This window comes from Triplophysa rosa, linkage group LG12 (genome assembly GCF_024868665.1).
Source record: "Triplophysa rosa linkage group LG12, Trosa_1v2, whole genome shotgun sequence".
In the NCBI taxonomy this organism is placed as follows: Eukaryota; Metazoa; Chordata; class Actinopteri; order Cypriniformes; family Nemacheilidae; genus Triplophysa; species Triplophysa rosa.
Window position 1 is genome coordinate 20,681,393 of NC_079901.1, and position 17,535 is coordinate 20,698,927.

Here is a 17,535-nt window from a genome sequence, read left to right on the forward strand (position 1 = left end):
CCATTAGTGGAACTTTCACAGGCAGGCTAATTAATTAGCCTGCGCTAATCTCAATTGGAACCATGCAGGCAAGTTTTTGCACCCATAACAGCTGGTTGGGGCAACTGAGATTTGTTACAAGGATCTGGCAACCTGCCCCAACTGCGCTTTCTTGAGATTTGCCTGAAAATGATGCGTGTAATTACCTTGTCCAGCGTTTTGAGGCAAGACTCACTCAGTAACAGTGAGGCCTAAAACAGTTTCTTACATACTGCATGTCTTTCCCACATAATTCTGTTCCTTCAAATTTTTCAAGCATTTGCGTCTATAACGGCAATGGTTGTAAGTAATGCTCAGGCGTTGACTCCTGGTTTTATGCACATTTTTCACTTTCAACTATTTACAGGTAATTCTTAAGATGACACTTTTCTCACTTTACAACGTAACACTTCATACAGTATGTGTTAGACTTGAGTCAGTTTTTATTTGATCTCATTTGCATTTATGGCACATATTTTAACATCTTTCACAGGCTTGAAATCAGAGCGGTCTAGGGAACACACACAGCTTGGCACCTGGTGTGATGTAAGCTAAAACACTACATGTGAGTTGTATGCCGAAAGTATAACTCAAGCATTAAAAATACACTTTTAAACATAATTGAAGAACATTTGAGCATAAACACATGGTTGCAATATAAAGACTAACAGAATGCATGCAAGTAGGCTACATTTTGAGATTGTGACATTGACCATGTTAGCTCTTTATTTGTTCAGAAAGTGAGATTTTCTTGCTTCTATTAAAACCCATGCCTGATGTCACTGGCAACAGGTGAGCATTTTGAGAAATTAAACTTTGTACTCGAATTGTTGATTAAAACTATCCAAAATAGAAACTAGTGGTCCTCACTGTGCATTTTGATATATTACAGATCCCTCACTGTATTGAAAGTTGGACAATGAACACAAGAAGAAATGTAGTTTCTCAAAAGGATAGAATAATGGATTGCTACAATTGACTCCTTTGTTCCTGTAAAGTCTGGCTTGTCATTATTCTAGTTCTTTCTTTCTTCTCACTGTTTCCATGCTCTTTCAAAACTTACAAGTTCATGGAAATTGCTCCTGTGGGCACCGTTTCACTCTTAAACTGTAAGGTGTTACTGGAATAACAGAGAGTTATGATTCATTTGAGATTAGGGTAGCGTTTTAAAGCACAGATGAAAATGTACAAATAGTCTCAATGAATATATTAAATAATAACATGTGATTTATATAATTCACTGGAGCTCACTTTTATAATGGAATTATACTGTATGACCCTTTCGTCAGGGTGCTTGCCTAGATATGCAAAGCGTTAACTTTCTACTTCAAATAATCTTATCATTTGGCGCCACCACGTGGGTGCTTATTTGCCAAGACTGCATCCCTAAAAGTGATATCTAAGCCTATTTATATGCATTTCTTTTGCATACTCTGCATTAATATTTTAATGTATTATTCATTTTGTAAATTTAGAAAAGATATAATGAATGTATGTGATAATAGGGAAATAACTACTGTAATGCTGAATCAAGGACCATTTTTGTGATTATTTCGGCTGCCACTATTTGTTGCGTTATAGTAAGACTGATCTAGGACAAAGTCCAGGAACGAGTTCTGATGCACATGTCATTGTCTAACATACATTTTACATTTTTACAATTGTCACTATGTAACCAACCACGAGGTGTCACTGTATGTTAGACAACGCTGCTACTTTATACAAAGACATGCAGCTTTGTGTCTATGTTTCTTAATTTCTTCACAATCTTAAACCGATACATCATTTTAATAAAGTTTTTTTTATTAATTGGTAAATTGAATTTTATTTAGGACAGTTAATATATACAAACTACAATGGGAAAAATCATGTTGTCCTTTACATTATTATTTTTTGTTGTTATCAACAGGAACTTTTCAAGTTAACATCCAACTTCCGCGTGCGTCCCTCAGTTGTCATAGCTACAGACGGATGCAGGTCCACGTGCACTTGAGTCCCTCCCCGTCGACGCGCAGCAGCAGTGTTTGATCAAACTTTCCGCCAGCGTCTTTCGATAAAGTTTCACCTGCTGGATCTTGTGTAACTTGAATTAAACTTCAATCCTCAGTGCAGTGGGCCGTCTTTACGCTAGCGCTTTATATCGTTTTCAAGAGTTAATGTCAGTTGAACCTGTCAGGAAATCTTAACAGGACTATTAAACACGCTTCATGCGTGGACGATTAGAAAAAAACAATTAACGTCGTGGTCTTAAAGGTAAGGTGGTAGTTTTTGCTTTTAAATACGTTTGACTATTTCTATATGCTTTCTTGAGCAACATTGAGCAGGAAGTGTAAAAGTTGTAGTGCAGTGTGTGAAGGAATCTCCCACCGACAGAGGAGGAAACAAGTGTTCCTGTTTTCATGCCCAGCTGCTTCTAGTCTTGCATGTTGTTGTTCATGTAGTTGACACTTATTAAACAACAAATGCCTTTTTGTTGTTTTTAAGTTACATTGATCAATCAAAAGAAGGTAAAATCACAGAGTTTAAGAGAAGCACAAGAGTTTACATTCGAAATGACCACAGGCTAAAAAGTCCCTGTAGTTGAAAACACCCTGTTCTTGCTGAACATGTTTCAATGTGACGGAATAGAACAGTACTGTATATGTGCTTTGTGTTCTTTTTTAAACATACAAACGCCCTTATTCTGAGGTTGATTACAAAGCAAGACACCATTGTGTTTAGTTAGGTGTAGTCCAACTGGATTGGCAAGAAATATCTTCCATCATAGTCTTCATGCAGGAAAGTAGATCATTGTTTCATCTCATGCAACAGTATTGAGTATCAAAAATGGATTGACAGTCAGCTACACAGAAACAAATTCAGGTTTGTCTATTTAGAAAATGCTGTTTAAAAAAGCACAGTCAAAATATTTGATTTGTTCTGTGTGGATGTAAAATTGAAGTTAGTTGAAGTTGGTATGCTTCCACTTTGGCTGTTAAAGCACCTGTTTAAACATCACGGCACCATACAGTGTTCTCATTGTCGAGAAGACCGGGCAGATTAAGTTTCCATGCAAAGCAGTATAGTGATATTCTTATTGAAGAAATGACTACAGAAGTTGAATTCCCATTGAAAGGCTTAGATCGGCTTAGTGGGATGAGAACTAGATCATTTAATTTGTTTTCTTTACTTTTTTATAAAGTGTAATAAAACATTGAAACGAAAGGCTATAGGCAGACATCCGTGAACTTGCCTGTGATGTGGTATTGGTCTCTCTTTTGTCTTTAGTGGGCAAGTTTGGAGTTTGCACGATCGATGGTCGGGTTTAATTTAGGGCACTGAAATCATCGGTCTGTGCCAGTGCACACAAAAGTTTGGAATGGCGAACCTGAGGCTTTCTCAGTCAATACTCGGAGGAAATATGCATCACCACTCTCGTATCTGTGGTATGGCTTGTCTGATTCCATCAATCTCGTGTTAATCCGTGATCAAGGCGCAAATAACATCTGTATTCTTCCATACGAGAAAGACGTGGGTCAATGTTTCAGTACTCAGGGTTTTCATAGCTAGTTTGCCGTCTTATGTTTAGGGTCCACAAAAGCCCTCTATTGTTTAAACTTAGCATCCCCTTTAAATTTTTTGTTGTAATTCAGCTATGATACATCTAGGTTACTCTCCTGCTTTTTGTAATCTCACCCCTTGGTTTCTCTCTTTTTTTCTCTCTCTTTTCCTGTACCCGTGTGGTTTGGTTGTCTAATTAAAGAGCTGGTTGCTAAGAGATGCGGTTGGCGGCATTCTAAGAGGATGTGATGTGGTGTAACTCAAAAGCTTTGTGCTCTGTTTTCACTCTTCTGTCAAGGGCTGACCCATGTGAGGCAGGAGAGCAGAGTTCACACACGCAGCACGACGCACACACACCTGCATAAACACGCACACATGGAAGCCATGCCAGCTTTCTCCAGCACCTGTGGCTCCAAGGTGGATCGGCTATCCCACCGTAAAGCTGAGGGAAAACGGGAGACCCCCAGTGACAGCGAATGCAGCACTGTGCTGGAAAAGACTCAAGAGTTTTTCCAGATTTGCGACATAGAGAGCAAGGGCTTCATCACGCAACGGGACATGCAGGTAAGGATGCTGGGAACAGAGAGACTGTGATTTGTGATTAGGTCGGGAGTTTAATTGTTGGAGGTCAATGAAAAGTCATCAAAATGGCCCGGGGTCATATAGCTGTGGACGCTTGTTTGAAACGGATGTGATTTGGGCTAATTTGTGTTTATTCATCCTTATAAATTGCTTATTTGCAGAGGATGAGCAGCAGCTTGTATAGAGTCATTAACTTGAGTGAAGCTTAAAAATGAGAAGCTTTAAGCTTACGAATTAGTTTGTTAAATATTTGATAACCCCTTTGCTCTAAAATTGACTCTGAAAGTATAACATAACATTTTTATTTGTCTGCCTTACAAAAAGCCCCCCCCCAAATTATTTTAGACTAGAGTTCCCACAGTACCCAGGGAACACTAAGTCGTCATTTTTTAAACGATCTTAAAATGAATTAAACATTAGTGGTGTGTTGTTTGAACATGAATATGAATCGTTTTCTTTTTTTGACAAGTTTGTCCCGTTACAATTTTCTGCAAATAAAGACAAATAAAAAAAATACATATTTTCATTTGGAATTTGGGAGAAGTGTTGTCACGACAGAATGAAACACAATTTATAATTTAGTGTAACTTAAACACGTACCTATAAATAGTAAATTCAGAAAAGCTGAAAATTCTGTAAAATCTGTTCATTTTTATATGTATGAGTATTGAAAATATACCATACAGGTGTCCTATAGTGTGACAGCAATAATTTATAAAACAAACAGTTAAAAATATATTATTTAAATTATTAATATTTGTTTATAATATAAACAGCATAAGAGAGATTTATCTTCATTGTTAGTTATATATATAAATAAATGGGTAGTTGACAATTATGACAGCAAAAAAAACCTTAATTATATATATATATATACTGCATATATGCACTATAGAATACTCTACTGAAAAATATTTCAGTAAAGCCCCCAAATTTATTTGTAAGGTTTAGAAAAACATGATATCAGATGGCAATGGTGTAACGGTTATTTGATATGTTCTGACAATCTGTGGTGATTTATTTACAATATAACTTTTCACTTTAGCCTCTTTTTTTAGATTGTCAGCCCCAGAAGAGCTCACGAGACCGCTCTTTTCTGCTGTGACTAAAACAGGGGTGGGTGTTTTGAGACCACCCCTTCAGTTGTTTTGTTGTGTAGATTGCCTCTTTAGATTTCCCATTCATCATTCAGGTTTCCTTTGAAGCCTGTCTACCATGCTCTGAAGAGCCTCTTTCAGAATCATCACACCTTTGATCCAGTGTCTTTGGCAAAGACATTAATAAACATTTTTATGTAAATAATGCATGTCATTATTTCATCTCGTTTTAATTCAATAGATCCCTCAAATCCATATGTATTGAAATCTTTCTAGAACGAGCCATGAATATTTGTGAAAGCCATCACAAAACATCTATATCTTTGGCACACTAGCATGTTGGTCCTGGCAGAAAACGCTGACAACACTTAGTTTTAGCTTGAACCTTCAGGGTGTCAAAAATGCACGGTCTGACTAGACTGCTGTTGCAAGTTGTCAAGTCGGTTTGTGGAGGAAACTGGTAATGGCCGGGTCTGACAGTTACAAAAAGCAAAACCCAAAGATCCACGTCTGTCCTGTGGTGGGTGTGTATTGTGGGCTTATTTAGGGTGTTAACAGACAGGGTGTGTTGTTTACTTTTCAAGATTAGTAACGCACGTACTTTGTGTTAACTGGGTTGATTACTGAAGTATGTGACCTAAATGTTTTCAGTAGCCTAGTTGGAGACGCAAAAGATCTGACATTATAAATACACGCCACTTTCCACAAATATGGTACCTTGTTCATTTCACATTTCATTTTCTTTGAAGCTTTCCCGTCACAACAATAAAAACAATTAGATACTTTTTATGTGAGGTAATATAGTTAGCTTATACTCCACCCAATACCCATAAAGTGATATCATTTGGATGGAGGGGAGACGAGCACATTTCTTTAATAAAAAATAAAAAGTACCTCAGTATAACAGTTTCCACAATATTTGGTTTGACTACCTTTTAGGACAGTTTTTTTTATTTTATTTTAGCCTGTGGTATGTTACATATTCTGTAAAACAGCATCTCGAAACACATCTGTGGTTTTTGTCGTGTGTTGTAGCGGCTACACAGAGAGCTGCCGTTGAGTGCTGAAGAGCTTGAGAACGTCTTTGACACTCTGGACACGGATGGAAATGGATATCTGACATTTGATGAGTTCTCCTCCGGCTTCAGTGGGTTTGCATTTTACTGGAGATTTGAACGCATACAAACAGGGTCCATTAATGAAAATTCTGTCATCATTTACTCACCCTCTTGTCATTTCAAACCTGTATGACTTTCTTTCTTCAGCAGAAGAATGTTAGTAACTGGATGACGGCGGTACCCATTAACTTACATTGGTTTTGTGTCCGTACAATAGAAGTGAAAGGATAGCGCCATTGGTCGGTTACTAAGATTCTTCACAAATTTTCATTCAGCCTGATGAGTATTTATTTTGGACCCTGGATGTAAGCATCGTTTGTTTCTATCAATTTCATAATGTTATCTGTCATTATGTCCATCTGTCACATTTGTCTCTCATACAGGTGAGTTCATGTTTGGTCCAGGTGTGCCGTCGGTCGAACCGCACTCGGCTGTTGAATCGCTCTCGCAGCAGACTACAGAGGTGCTCTATGAGAGCCAATGGGAGGAAGGTTTCACTGGTGGTGAGGATGATGAAGAGAAACATTTCTGCATGCTAATGGAAAACCTGGGGGCCAGTAAAATCTTTGAAGAGTGAGTGTTGTCGTTGTCAGTAACATCACAAAAAAGCACCATAATGTGCGAAATCTCGCCGGATGAGCTCTGTTTTCATCCTAACGCTAAATCTAAGATTTTACGAAATTTTGGCTGTAGCTGTATCCCACCTACATTTAACCCATTCTGATCCCAGTCTTTCCAGCAGACAATTGCCCTAAACCCCTTTAAAACCAGCAAACCAGACCTAAAAATCTAATGCTGATGTGCCAATAAATGATACTTAGCCAGTCATCTCAGAGGCTCAGCGATTACAGTTCAGTTAGTTTATTTTCATTGACCATATGGTGAGTTGAAGTCACGTGTCACGCATGAGTGCACACTACTGCCACTCCTAAAAGGCAAAAGTTGATGGTGGAAGACATCAATGTTATAAGTTAATTCTTTTGACTCCCTGTAATCTTTGGGTACGGATTAGACCACATGTTGCTCTTAGTGGCTTGCAAAACTTAAATTCATACTTTAAATCTTCATTCAGAAATAATACATGGTATACTGTATACAAACACTTTTAGTCATTTCTAACGGTTTGAAAAGATCAGTAAGAGTGTTGTGGCGTATCAGTCCAGCAGAGGTGCGGAGCCTGTGGGCCCAACTCAGAAGAGATGAACCACACCTCCTGTCCAATTTTGAGGAATTTCTTGCCAGAGTCACTTATCAGATCAAAGATGCCACCCAGGAGAAAAATGAAATGGAGACTGCCCTAAAAAGGTCAGACATCAACATTTTGCTTATATGAACATATCAGACATTTTCAAAGAACTGTTACTTTTGTAGACAACTGTAATGGTCTTTATGCACCAAAACAAGAGTGTTATCCTGGAACCATCAACTATCAAAAGAAAACGTGTATTAAAGTGATAGTTCACCCTAAAATGAAAGTTCTGTCATCATTTACTCACCCTCTTGTCATTTCAAACCTGTATGACTCTTTCTTTCACTCAACACAAAATAAGATATTTTGAAGAAAGTTGGTAACCGAATAGCAGCGGAACCCATTCACTTCTATTGTATGGACACAAAACCAATGCGAGTGAATGGGTACCAGTTAACAACATTCTTCAAAATATCTTTTTTTGTGTGTTTTGCAAAAGAAAGTCATACAGGTTTGAAATGACAAGAGGGTGAGTAAATGACGACCAAATGTTCATTTTTGGGTGAACTATCACTTTAAGACCTTATGACATGCCTGTTTTGAAGATGTATTTAGAAATATTGTCACGTTGGGTGACAATTATTTATATTTTGGGTCTTTTTTACTGAATGCAAGAAACTGTAAAGCTTAATGCCTCAAAACTGCTCAGAATGCCGATAGAACCTTATAATTCCAAGGTGACGATATATCAATTTGATGTTCACATGAACACAGAAGATACAAGCACACTGCTACCTCCCAGAATACTTCTCAGTTTGCTTTTTGTGCGTCTGTGTCCGAGCATCCTGCCCTTTGAATTATGCCATCTTGTTCTCTCCTAGTCTGCCAACCAAAAAACAGGGTTCCCAAAAAGATATTACATTCTCTAAATGAGATGAAATAGAATAACATCTTTTTGAATAACGTTCCATTGAATCGTGTTTAAAATCATGAGCAAATTGCTTAAAAGCTTTTGTGACCATGACGTCTTTTATAGGAAAGCGGCGACGCACGATAGTGAGATCCAGAGGCTATATGAAGAAATGGAACAGCAGATTAAAAATGAGAAAGACAGGATTCTTCAAGAGGTAAAACAGACTTGGATTTTAATAACACTAACATTAAAAGTATCGTTTTTGTATTTCGATGCTGTTGATCGTGATGCTGATTTGATAACCAGGGAATGCTTGTAATTTGCATAACTTGGAACACAACTGTAGATAAAAGCATCTGGCAAATTTATAAATGTAACCTTTTAGCATAAACTTGCAAAATTGTAGGGTTCAGTCCACCCAGAATAATACTTCTATGTGATCTGTTTGTTCTCTAGGACTCGGAGCGGTTCCTTTCTCATAGTCAAGACTTGGAACATCAGCTTTCCGCTAAGGAGGTAGAGTTGGAAAGCCTTTCTAACAAACAGAAAAGGGTGAGTAACAGACACTCTTTTGCTTCTGATCACTTTTCATAGTTTAATGGTCCAGTGTTTGAAATTTAGCGGCATCTAGTGGTGAGGTTGCGAATTGCAACCAACGGCTCACTCCACCCCTCCCTTTCGAAGCACTACGGTAGCTCTCACAGGACAAAGATTTCGTCATGTTTTAGCGTCTTTGCCGAAAGAGATAACGTATTTACGAAACACGATCTGTAGAGCAGTTTGTCCGTTTAGGGCTACTGTAGAAACAACATGGTGAATTCCATGCAAAGGGACCCGTGGCGAATGTAGAAAGAAATAACTCATTCTAAAAACATAACGCTTTATTATGCAAGGTCTTTATACACCTCTGAAGACATAAATATGTATAGTATATTGCATATCTGTCAAAAAAATGACACTCTGGACCTTTAACTAGTAAAAAATGCAGCATGTGAATGCTGTTTTTGCATTACTGCATACGGTATGATAAAGTTCATTCACAACCATAGCTTTATGGCTAAAAATATTTCAAAGTGGAAATTTATAATAATATCCTGTTAAAGGTGTAATCATAATGAAAGTTGAAAGAAAGACTGTGACTTCATCTCAAGAGCATCAACACCTACAGTCAACTTTGTATCAAAAATGAGTAATACTAGCAAGCACACGCAGGTGTTTTCAATTGTTCTGTGACAATTTTTGTTATACTTCAAGCAAAGAAAGGGTTTGACGGATGAAAGACACTACTCTACGCAGCCTTTTAATGCTAATGAATGAATTGAACGGAGCATCAGCGAAGTCTTCACTCTTCCAGCCTCTTTGATTTCTTTTCTTGTCATCTGTAATCAACAATTAGTTGGTTCATTGTGCTGTTTGATGTCACACAACTAACAAAAATCCGGCTCTCACATTTGGTCATAGACCTTGTATTGTGTCCTATTTTTTGTCTATATTTAGCAGCATAAGTGTAACAGCTTTCTTATCAAATCATTCTTCCCACAGGAGCGCCTGCCAAACATTCACAATAGTGCAAGCCAAGGCCATTAAACTTTCACATACTGCTTCTGGGTTACATACAGTACTTTGCGAAAAATGCTGATGTCTTTGTTTCCTCATCACTCTCGCATTCTCTTTTTATAAATATGCACCTAATACTACTAATCCATCCATACAGTATATGAAAGATGGATGGATAGATGGCATGTGAAAGTTCAGTATATGTAATATACTATTTGTCCATATATCCATATGGTTATAGTATGAATAGACCGTATGTGAACCAGTGTATAGCAATTTAGCAGCATCTAGTGGTGAGGTTGCGAATGGCAACCAATGGCTCACTCCACCCATCCCTTTTGAAGCACCACGACGGCTGACACAGGACTTAGATATCGTCACGTTTTTGCTTTGCCAAAGGAGATGAAGTATTTATGAAACGCGGTCTGTAGAGCAGTTTGTCCGTTTAGGGCTACTGTAAAAACAACATGGTGAATTCCATGTAAGGGGACCAGCGGTGTATGAAGATAGAAATAGCTCATTCTAAGGTAATAAAAACATAACGCTTCATTATGCAAGGTCTTTATACACCTCTGAAGACATAGATATGTAAATTATATTGCTTTTCTGTCAATAGATCCTACAAAAAAACACAAACTGGACCTTTAAGCTGCCTTTTTTAAACTGAATGATTGTCTTGAATTATTTCTAAAATGACTTTTACATCAGGACGGCTGGAATTGACAGCTGCAGCACGACTACAGCATCTCTGATTGTGTCTTGAGTGCTCATTGTTCTGTGTTTTATCCGTGTGTGTGTGTTTTGATTAGCTGGAGCGTCAGTGTCGAGAGCTGCACAGCGAGCAGCGCGAGACGGCGGTGGAGAACGTGAAGCTGAAGCGGTATAATGAGGACCTGAGCCATGAGCTGGAGCACACGTCTCAAGAGCTCAGCCTCGCCCACGAGCAACTGCTGATGCTTCAGGAGCAGTCCTCACGAATACACGACGACAGAGACATGTGAGCATACAGTATCATAAGCCTTAGTGTTCAGGAACAGATGTATATTCACTACCGGTCAAAAGGTTTAGGACACTCATATTTCTGTCCACATTTTAGAAAAAAAGAAAGTGCATCAAAACTATATAACACGAATGGAAGTGTAAAAACATTGCGACTAAAAAATCGAAACAAAAAATAAAGCTTGTTATATTTTAGCATCTTCAATGTAGCCACCTTTTGCCTAGAATTTGCAAAAATGCTATTTTAGCGAACGTTGAAGTCCAACAGCAAGACTGACAGCATGACAAGACACATGAACACTGATAAAAATCGAGGTTATCACATAAAAAAAAGAATTTTTGAACTATTCCTTGATACATGTACAAATATGACTGTTATATCGCTTAAAATTGAATTTAAGCTCGTTTTCTTTGCAGTATTTGAGGTCTGAAATAATACAGAGCATCTTTTTTTTCTCCAGTTTTCATTTTCTGCAAATAGAAACAATATTTTTATTTACAATTTGTGAGAAATATTGTTAGTAGTTCACAGAATGAAACAAAAATGATAATTGTACCTAAACAAATACCTATAAATAGTAAATAGTCATTTGAATATGAAATGGTCTCTTCATTTTTTTCAGTGGCTGTATATTTAAATACAGTATGTAACACTGTAAATCATATTGATATCAGCTATTTAACTAGTTTTATATTATTATTTACATTTACTCTGAAATACAAATTGTAGACAAGTCAATCAAATCAGGAAATATATATCTGCTGAGTATTTACCCAGCCCAAAATATTGATCTTACACTAATACCATTCATAGTTTTCTTGTTTCATCCAAGTTATTTAACTATAGACTTGTCATGCTTTACATTCCATTGGTCAGCACATTTGATCCCTTCTTTAATTCGTTTTTTGACCTGCCGGCCAACACATCAATACCATCAGTTTGTAAGAGCATCTTTGTTTTCCTCAGGGAGATTTACAGGGTAACAGAGAGTCTGCAGAGAGAGAGAGCGAGTCTCCTCAAACAGCTTGATTTACTCAGGTAAGACGTGACCACAAATGAAGGAGACAATTTAAAAGTTCGCCACATTTCACATTTCATTTTTTTCCTCCTAGGGAAATGAACAAACATTTACGAGATGAAAGAGACGTATGCTATCAGGTAGGTACATTGTAAAACATTTCAAATGCTGTTCTGCAGCTGTTTTTAAACAGTCTCAAATCATTGCTTGCTCTTTCCCAGAAACCCAAGAATTCTGGTGCAAAACTGCAATGGATGCAGAGATCTGGATCAATTACAATGAAATACCCTGAACGGAAGCCGTCGTTTAAGAGGCAAGGCTGTTTTTTAATAACCCAGTGAAAATGGGATCTGTACATGCAAGTGCACTTGATAATAAAATCCAGTAAATATAAAGAGCTTTTAAATTGACGGCGTACTCAAGATAAAAGAACAAGCTAAATCAAAGATAATAGTGGGGACATCAAAAGCGATTTGATGTAGTTGAAATAAGTACAGTTGCCTTTTCTTTTAATTTTTTTAAAACAAAGTTTCATTTCTTGTTTTTGTTATTGTTAATGTACCATTCTTATGTTTCATTTAATTTTATTATGATAGTAATAAATGCTAGATTGGTTCTACTTCTTCAAATTTAATTCTTATTAATCTTTCAGCTGTGCTCTTTGTTTCAACGTAAAACACTTTGAATGACTTTTGTGTATAAAGTGTACTATATAAACAAATTGCATGTCTATCTGTTGTCCTCTTCAGTGATGGCGAGGAAGAGGTTCCACCACATTCCAAATCGAAGAATGTGATGGGTGTAAACGGTCACATCGTGGATTTGGAGGACATTGTAGACGGACGACCTTCACCCAAACACCAGCTAAAGAGGATCATCTCCATCGAAGAGGACCATCTCCCTCACCTCCTGCAGCAGGGTTATCAGGCTCAGCTCAGACAATTGGGTGAAGATGAGGAGTTTGAAGAGGGCATCGACCTCCAGATGAGCAATATCTACCCCACAACCAGCACTCCCACCTCTGTTTCACCCCCTCCAGAAAGCAGAGATGCACAAACGCCTACCTCACCCAGAGGGCAACCCGTGGGCAAAGAGACCGTCCAGTCGGTAAGACAACGTTTTGATGTTGTCTGTTTCGTTATTTCTTTTGTTTTAGAAATATTTAACAGATATAAAAATATCACACAGGGCCTGGAATCGGCATTTTAATAGTGTTAGGGTCAAAGGTCACTGCTAATCACTGGTCATAACAAAACGGTATAAATGTTCACAGTTGTCACATTTAAATGTAATAGAGAAATGATATTTCCCGTTTTGTTTTGTTTTCAGGAGGAAGGGACCCGTTCAGGTCCAGATCGCCTGTTTAAGATTGTTCTGGTGGGGAATTCAAGTGTTGGTAAAACGTCTCTTTTACGACGCTTTTGTGACGACTGTTTTCACCCCGGGACATGTGCCACTGTAGGTCAGTGCAGCTCCTAACTGTCCTATCGTTGAAATGTTTTACGGTATCTGTGGTACTTTCATTTATGAAACCTAAAAAGACTAGAAGAATATCAAATATGGGTTGTCACAATATACCGGCATTGTCAATAACTGTGATATTCAAAACCATTATTATCTATATCGTGTTAATTGTAGACATACTGTATGATAATGTCGTAAAAATTCAGCATCCGTTTAAAGTTTTGCCTTAAAGTCACCGTGCAATTAAAAATGATAACACTCATTTTCTTAGACAGCGTTGCAGTGATTATTATAAATGATTTACCCATGCACATCATTATTTTTGGTAATCTTTAATCGAAAACATAAAGCTCTACTCCCCCTCTAAACAACAACTTTTCTCTTCATGACGTAATGCCTGAAATAGAGGTAGGACTATACTGACTGGCCAGTGGGTACCAGAGGTGTATAAGGCCAACTTACAACGATCCAATCCATTTTAGGATTTTTTTACAAATTTCAGAAGCCGTTTTACTCGGATGTACGTCACAATAATGGAAAAGAAGACAATCACAACTTCCGTTTCACTGTGACTCCAGTGTTTTGTTGACCATAAAAGTAGAAAACACAAAATAAACAAAATAATTAAAATCAATAATATTATTACCGTGAATTCTGGCCGTAATAACCGTAAAGAGAAAAACGAATACCGTGACAGCCCTAATCTGCACACAAGCCTATTGTACGTCCTAAGAAAACTGTACAGTATTTTCATTTTTGGGTGAACCGTCCCTTTTTGTCTTTGGGTGTTAGTCCACCAGCAGTTTCACATGCTGATGACTATAACACCATTAAAAGCTCATTAAGCATCTTAAACCACTGGCGAGGTTTGACATCATTGCAGTTGCTGACTGTACGGAGTATTGAACAAGATCACGAGTTAACACACACAGCGCTGACAGACTTATCACCATTCGATTTTTTAAATTAAAATTATTATATTTCACAAACATGCTTACACCCCCAAGTAGTGTTTTTCTACTCCAGAGAATGCAATGTCACCACGTCCAAACACATGATAATATTGTGGTACTGTTTTGTTAGTGAAGTATCTGTGGATCAACCTGACAAGTTTAAAACAAACCTAAAAAGTGTCTAAAGTCATGTGACTTTCAATACTTGGCTTTGTTTAAATGCTTCTCAATATAACACAAATCAATTCTGTCTGCCCCTGTGGAAAACACTAAACTGCTGTTTATTCTGTATGTTTGACACACATGTAGGGATTGACTACAGTGTTAAGACGCTGTTGGTGGACAACAGTCAGGTCGCACTGCAGCTGTGGGATACAGCAGGACAGGAGAGGCGAGTGTGACTTTTATTATGTTTTATTCTGTCTTTTATCAGAGAGAAATCCGAGATCGGGTGAATGCTAAAGACTCTTTTATTCCTCCAGGTATCGCAGCATCACCAAGCAGTTTTTCCGCAAGGCTGATGGCGTGGTAGTCGTGTATGACATCACTAATATACAGACATTCACAGCCGTGAGGCAGTGGCTCGCCAACGTGCAGGTACGGTTAAAGATTTCATAAATACAAACCAGGTTTGTTGCTTTTAGTCCATGTCTGTTAACTTTGTTAGTATCCTCTTAATATCCAAAAATAAAGTCAAAGTAGACCATCTTGCACAACACTGGTCCAGGAGCACTTCCTGTTTCAGTGTTAAAGATGCTTGTTGTCGTAAAAAAAAATGTGTTCGTTCTTTTGTGTTTTGTTGAAAATGAGCTGTCAAGGCTGTGACGCCAACTAAAAGCTATTGGCTAGCTGGGTTAAAGTAAACAAGGATATATTTGCGTCACCCCAACTTCCTGTTTCAACAGGAAATATGTAAACACGGTCCACAACTGTCATGGGGTCTTTAAAAATACAACAAAATTGGTTCATATGCCTATAAGCTGTGGATATATCTTACCTGACAAAAGGTATTATGGGAATTCTCTTCATCTCACAGGAGGGAGCGGGTGAGGACATTCCCATCATGCTCCTGGGGAATAAGACCGATCTGGATGCTCAGAGAGAGATTCCGCTCGGAATGGGAGAGAAATTAGCCAAGGTGGGTGAGTCCGGGCCCTGGAGGCGCGCTAATGGATTACCTTTAAAGCACAAGACTGTTCAAACGGATCATTATTAGATCCGAGTCAGAGTTCAATAAATAATCCTGTCTTCAGGTCCATGTGATGCAGTGAATTGGGATTTCTCTTTTTATTTCCATTTCACTTACTTTCCCCGTTCTCTTTTCTGTTGAGTTTCTGTGGAGGTTTTTAATGCGACGTATAACTTGTGCATGAATAACGTGTTTTAATAATGACCCTGTTGATCTGGATGACTCTTTCTTCATTGTGTTTCAGGACTCCCAGTTGATTTTCTATGAGTGTAGTGCTTTTTCTGCCCACAATGTGATGGAGGCCATGGTTAACATGGCGAGGTAAGAAAATACCTTTTTTATAGTACCACGGTACAGAATGCTTACCAGATGCGCTTTTACCTGAACGAGTTAAACTACAATACAAAAGGACAATAAACTGCATTTGAATATAAAGATTCTTGAGTCTTACTGATTAAAGTAACAATATAAATACTTGAAAATGTATAGTCGTCTAGTTTTCCAGGTTTTTAGCAGGTACTGTGGAATATTGTCGTTGCATACTGCTCCTTTTAAGTCGTTGCATTCTCTAAAAGACGCGTTTTCTCACTGCCAGAGTTTTAAAAGAACAAGAGGATCGTGAGAAAGAGAAAACCGTGTCGCTTGTTGACAGTCCTACAAAGAAGAAGTCCTGCTGTTAGCAGAAAATACCCACAAACACTCGCAGATGTCTCTACTCAACTGTAAGAGTTTGTGTTGGCGTTTTTTCTCCTGTATTTGCGTTTTTTGTACGACCGCTGTGGAGTTTAGACGTTTCTTACAGTGTGGAAAGAATGGGTTTTATGATAACGGTTAGAGGTGGGGCTTTAAGTGCACTAAGGTTTATAAAAGTATCTCTTTTCATGTCATTTCAATCGTAGACACCCATCACACTATTAAAGAACGCCAAGTTGTATTTTGGTATTGTCAAAAATTTGTATGTAAAAATGGTTGTAATTTATCTTTTTAATATAAATGTTTAGGTAAAATATTTTTTAAAGGGTTTATTTGATGCAAAGTAAACTCCAACACTTGCTACTGTAGATGTGTTTACGGCACAGTTGTTTACACACAAATGAATTGTAATTTATTATTTGAACTATTTCAAATGGACGATTTCGGAAGATAGGCTTGCGTCACCTCCCTCAGCCTAAATATTTTTACTACACTGAAGCAAACATTCGGGTTTGTAGGTTTCAGTTTTAACAGGGTTCACTTGTTGTTAACTTTAAGGTACTTGAACGAACAAATGTTCTTTTGAAATATATTATGACTAATATCCATTTCAGAACACTGTCTGTTTTTGATTGTATTTTTATGTATTGTGTCAAAAAATCAATGTCGTGAACTTTTTCCGCAAACTGTATTTGCAATTGAATGCAATGAGTGTTAAATGAGTGCAAATGAACCCACAGTAGTTGCTGGTGTTCACATTAAAATATTTTTAACAGAAGCCATCATATAAATGTCCATCATACAGTGGATTTATGCACATTTGAAATATGTGAAACCTATTCAACTTCTGTCCTGGAGGACTGGCATATGTTGTGCTTAATCACTCAGTGAATTACAACATGGGTCTTGATTTGTAAGTATGTTCATTCTCACACGTCTGATGTCGAGTTTTGTCACATTTTCTGTCACTCATCAGCTACTGTGTGGCCTGTAGGAAGAATAACACTAGATTTGAATATTGTATTGATGTTTTAGATCATTGTACAGTCTGTAGTGTTAGTCTTGTTCATTTGTTTATTATGTACATGTGAAATAAGAAATATACATATTGAATAGAAATGTTTTGAGTAAAATGTTGAAATAAAGAGTTCTATGTTTGCATTAACTTGTGTAAAATGAATATGTCTTCCAGCAGTTTTTTGGT

General features: G+C 37.6%; 1 protein-coding gene across 3 annotated transcripts; it reads left to right on the forward strand.

Moving 5' to 3' along the window:
• The first annotated feature begins 2,027 nt into the window (after positions 1-2,027).
• cracr2aa (calcium release activated channel regulator 2Aa) lies at positions 2,028-17,496 on the forward strand. 3 transcript variants are annotated; one of them, XM_057348540.1, is made up of 18 exons: positions 2,028-2,271; positions 3,857-4,122; positions 6,273-6,384; positions 6,739-6,928; positions 7,514-7,660; positions 8,581-8,671; positions 8,914-9,009; positions 10,824-11,011; positions 11,981-12,052; positions 12,127-12,172; positions 12,254-12,345; positions 12,782-13,139; positions 13,362-13,494; positions 14,759-14,840; positions 14,932-15,046; positions 15,486-15,587; positions 15,883-15,959; positions 16,234-17,496. In XM_057348540.1, the coding sequence occupies exons 2-18, from the start codon at positions 3,934-3,936 to the stop codon at positions 16,316-16,318; spliced, it is 2,175 nt and encodes a 724-aa protein (XP_057204523.1). In that variant the 5' UTR covers positions 2,028-2,271; positions 3,857-3,933; the 3' UTR covers positions 16,319-17,496. The 3 variants fall into 3 exon arrangements, with proteins under 3 accessions (XP_057204523.1, XP_057204524.1, XP_057204525.1); XM_057348541.1 differs by lacking the exon at positions 2,028-2,271 and adding an exon at positions 2,794-2,880; XM_057348542.1 differs by lacking the exons at positions 2,028-2,271; positions 3,857-4,122; positions 6,273-6,384 and adding an exon at positions 6,405-6,660.
• Positions 17,497-17,535: the final 39 nt, after the last annotated feature.

Coding starts and splice junctions, on each gene's coding strand:
- cracr2aa (XM_057348540.1), top strand. CDS start 3,934: ATGGAAGCCATGCCAGCTTTCTCCAGCACCTGTGGCTCCAAGGTGGAT. Junction 6,929..7,513: donor GCCAGTAAAATCTTTGAAGA/GTGAGTGTTGTC, acceptor GTGGCGTATCAG/TCCAGCAGAGGTGCGGAGCC. Junction 11,012..11,980: donor ATACACGACGACAGAGACAT/GTGAGCATACAG, acceptor TGTTTTCCTCAG/GGAGATTTACAGGGTAACAG.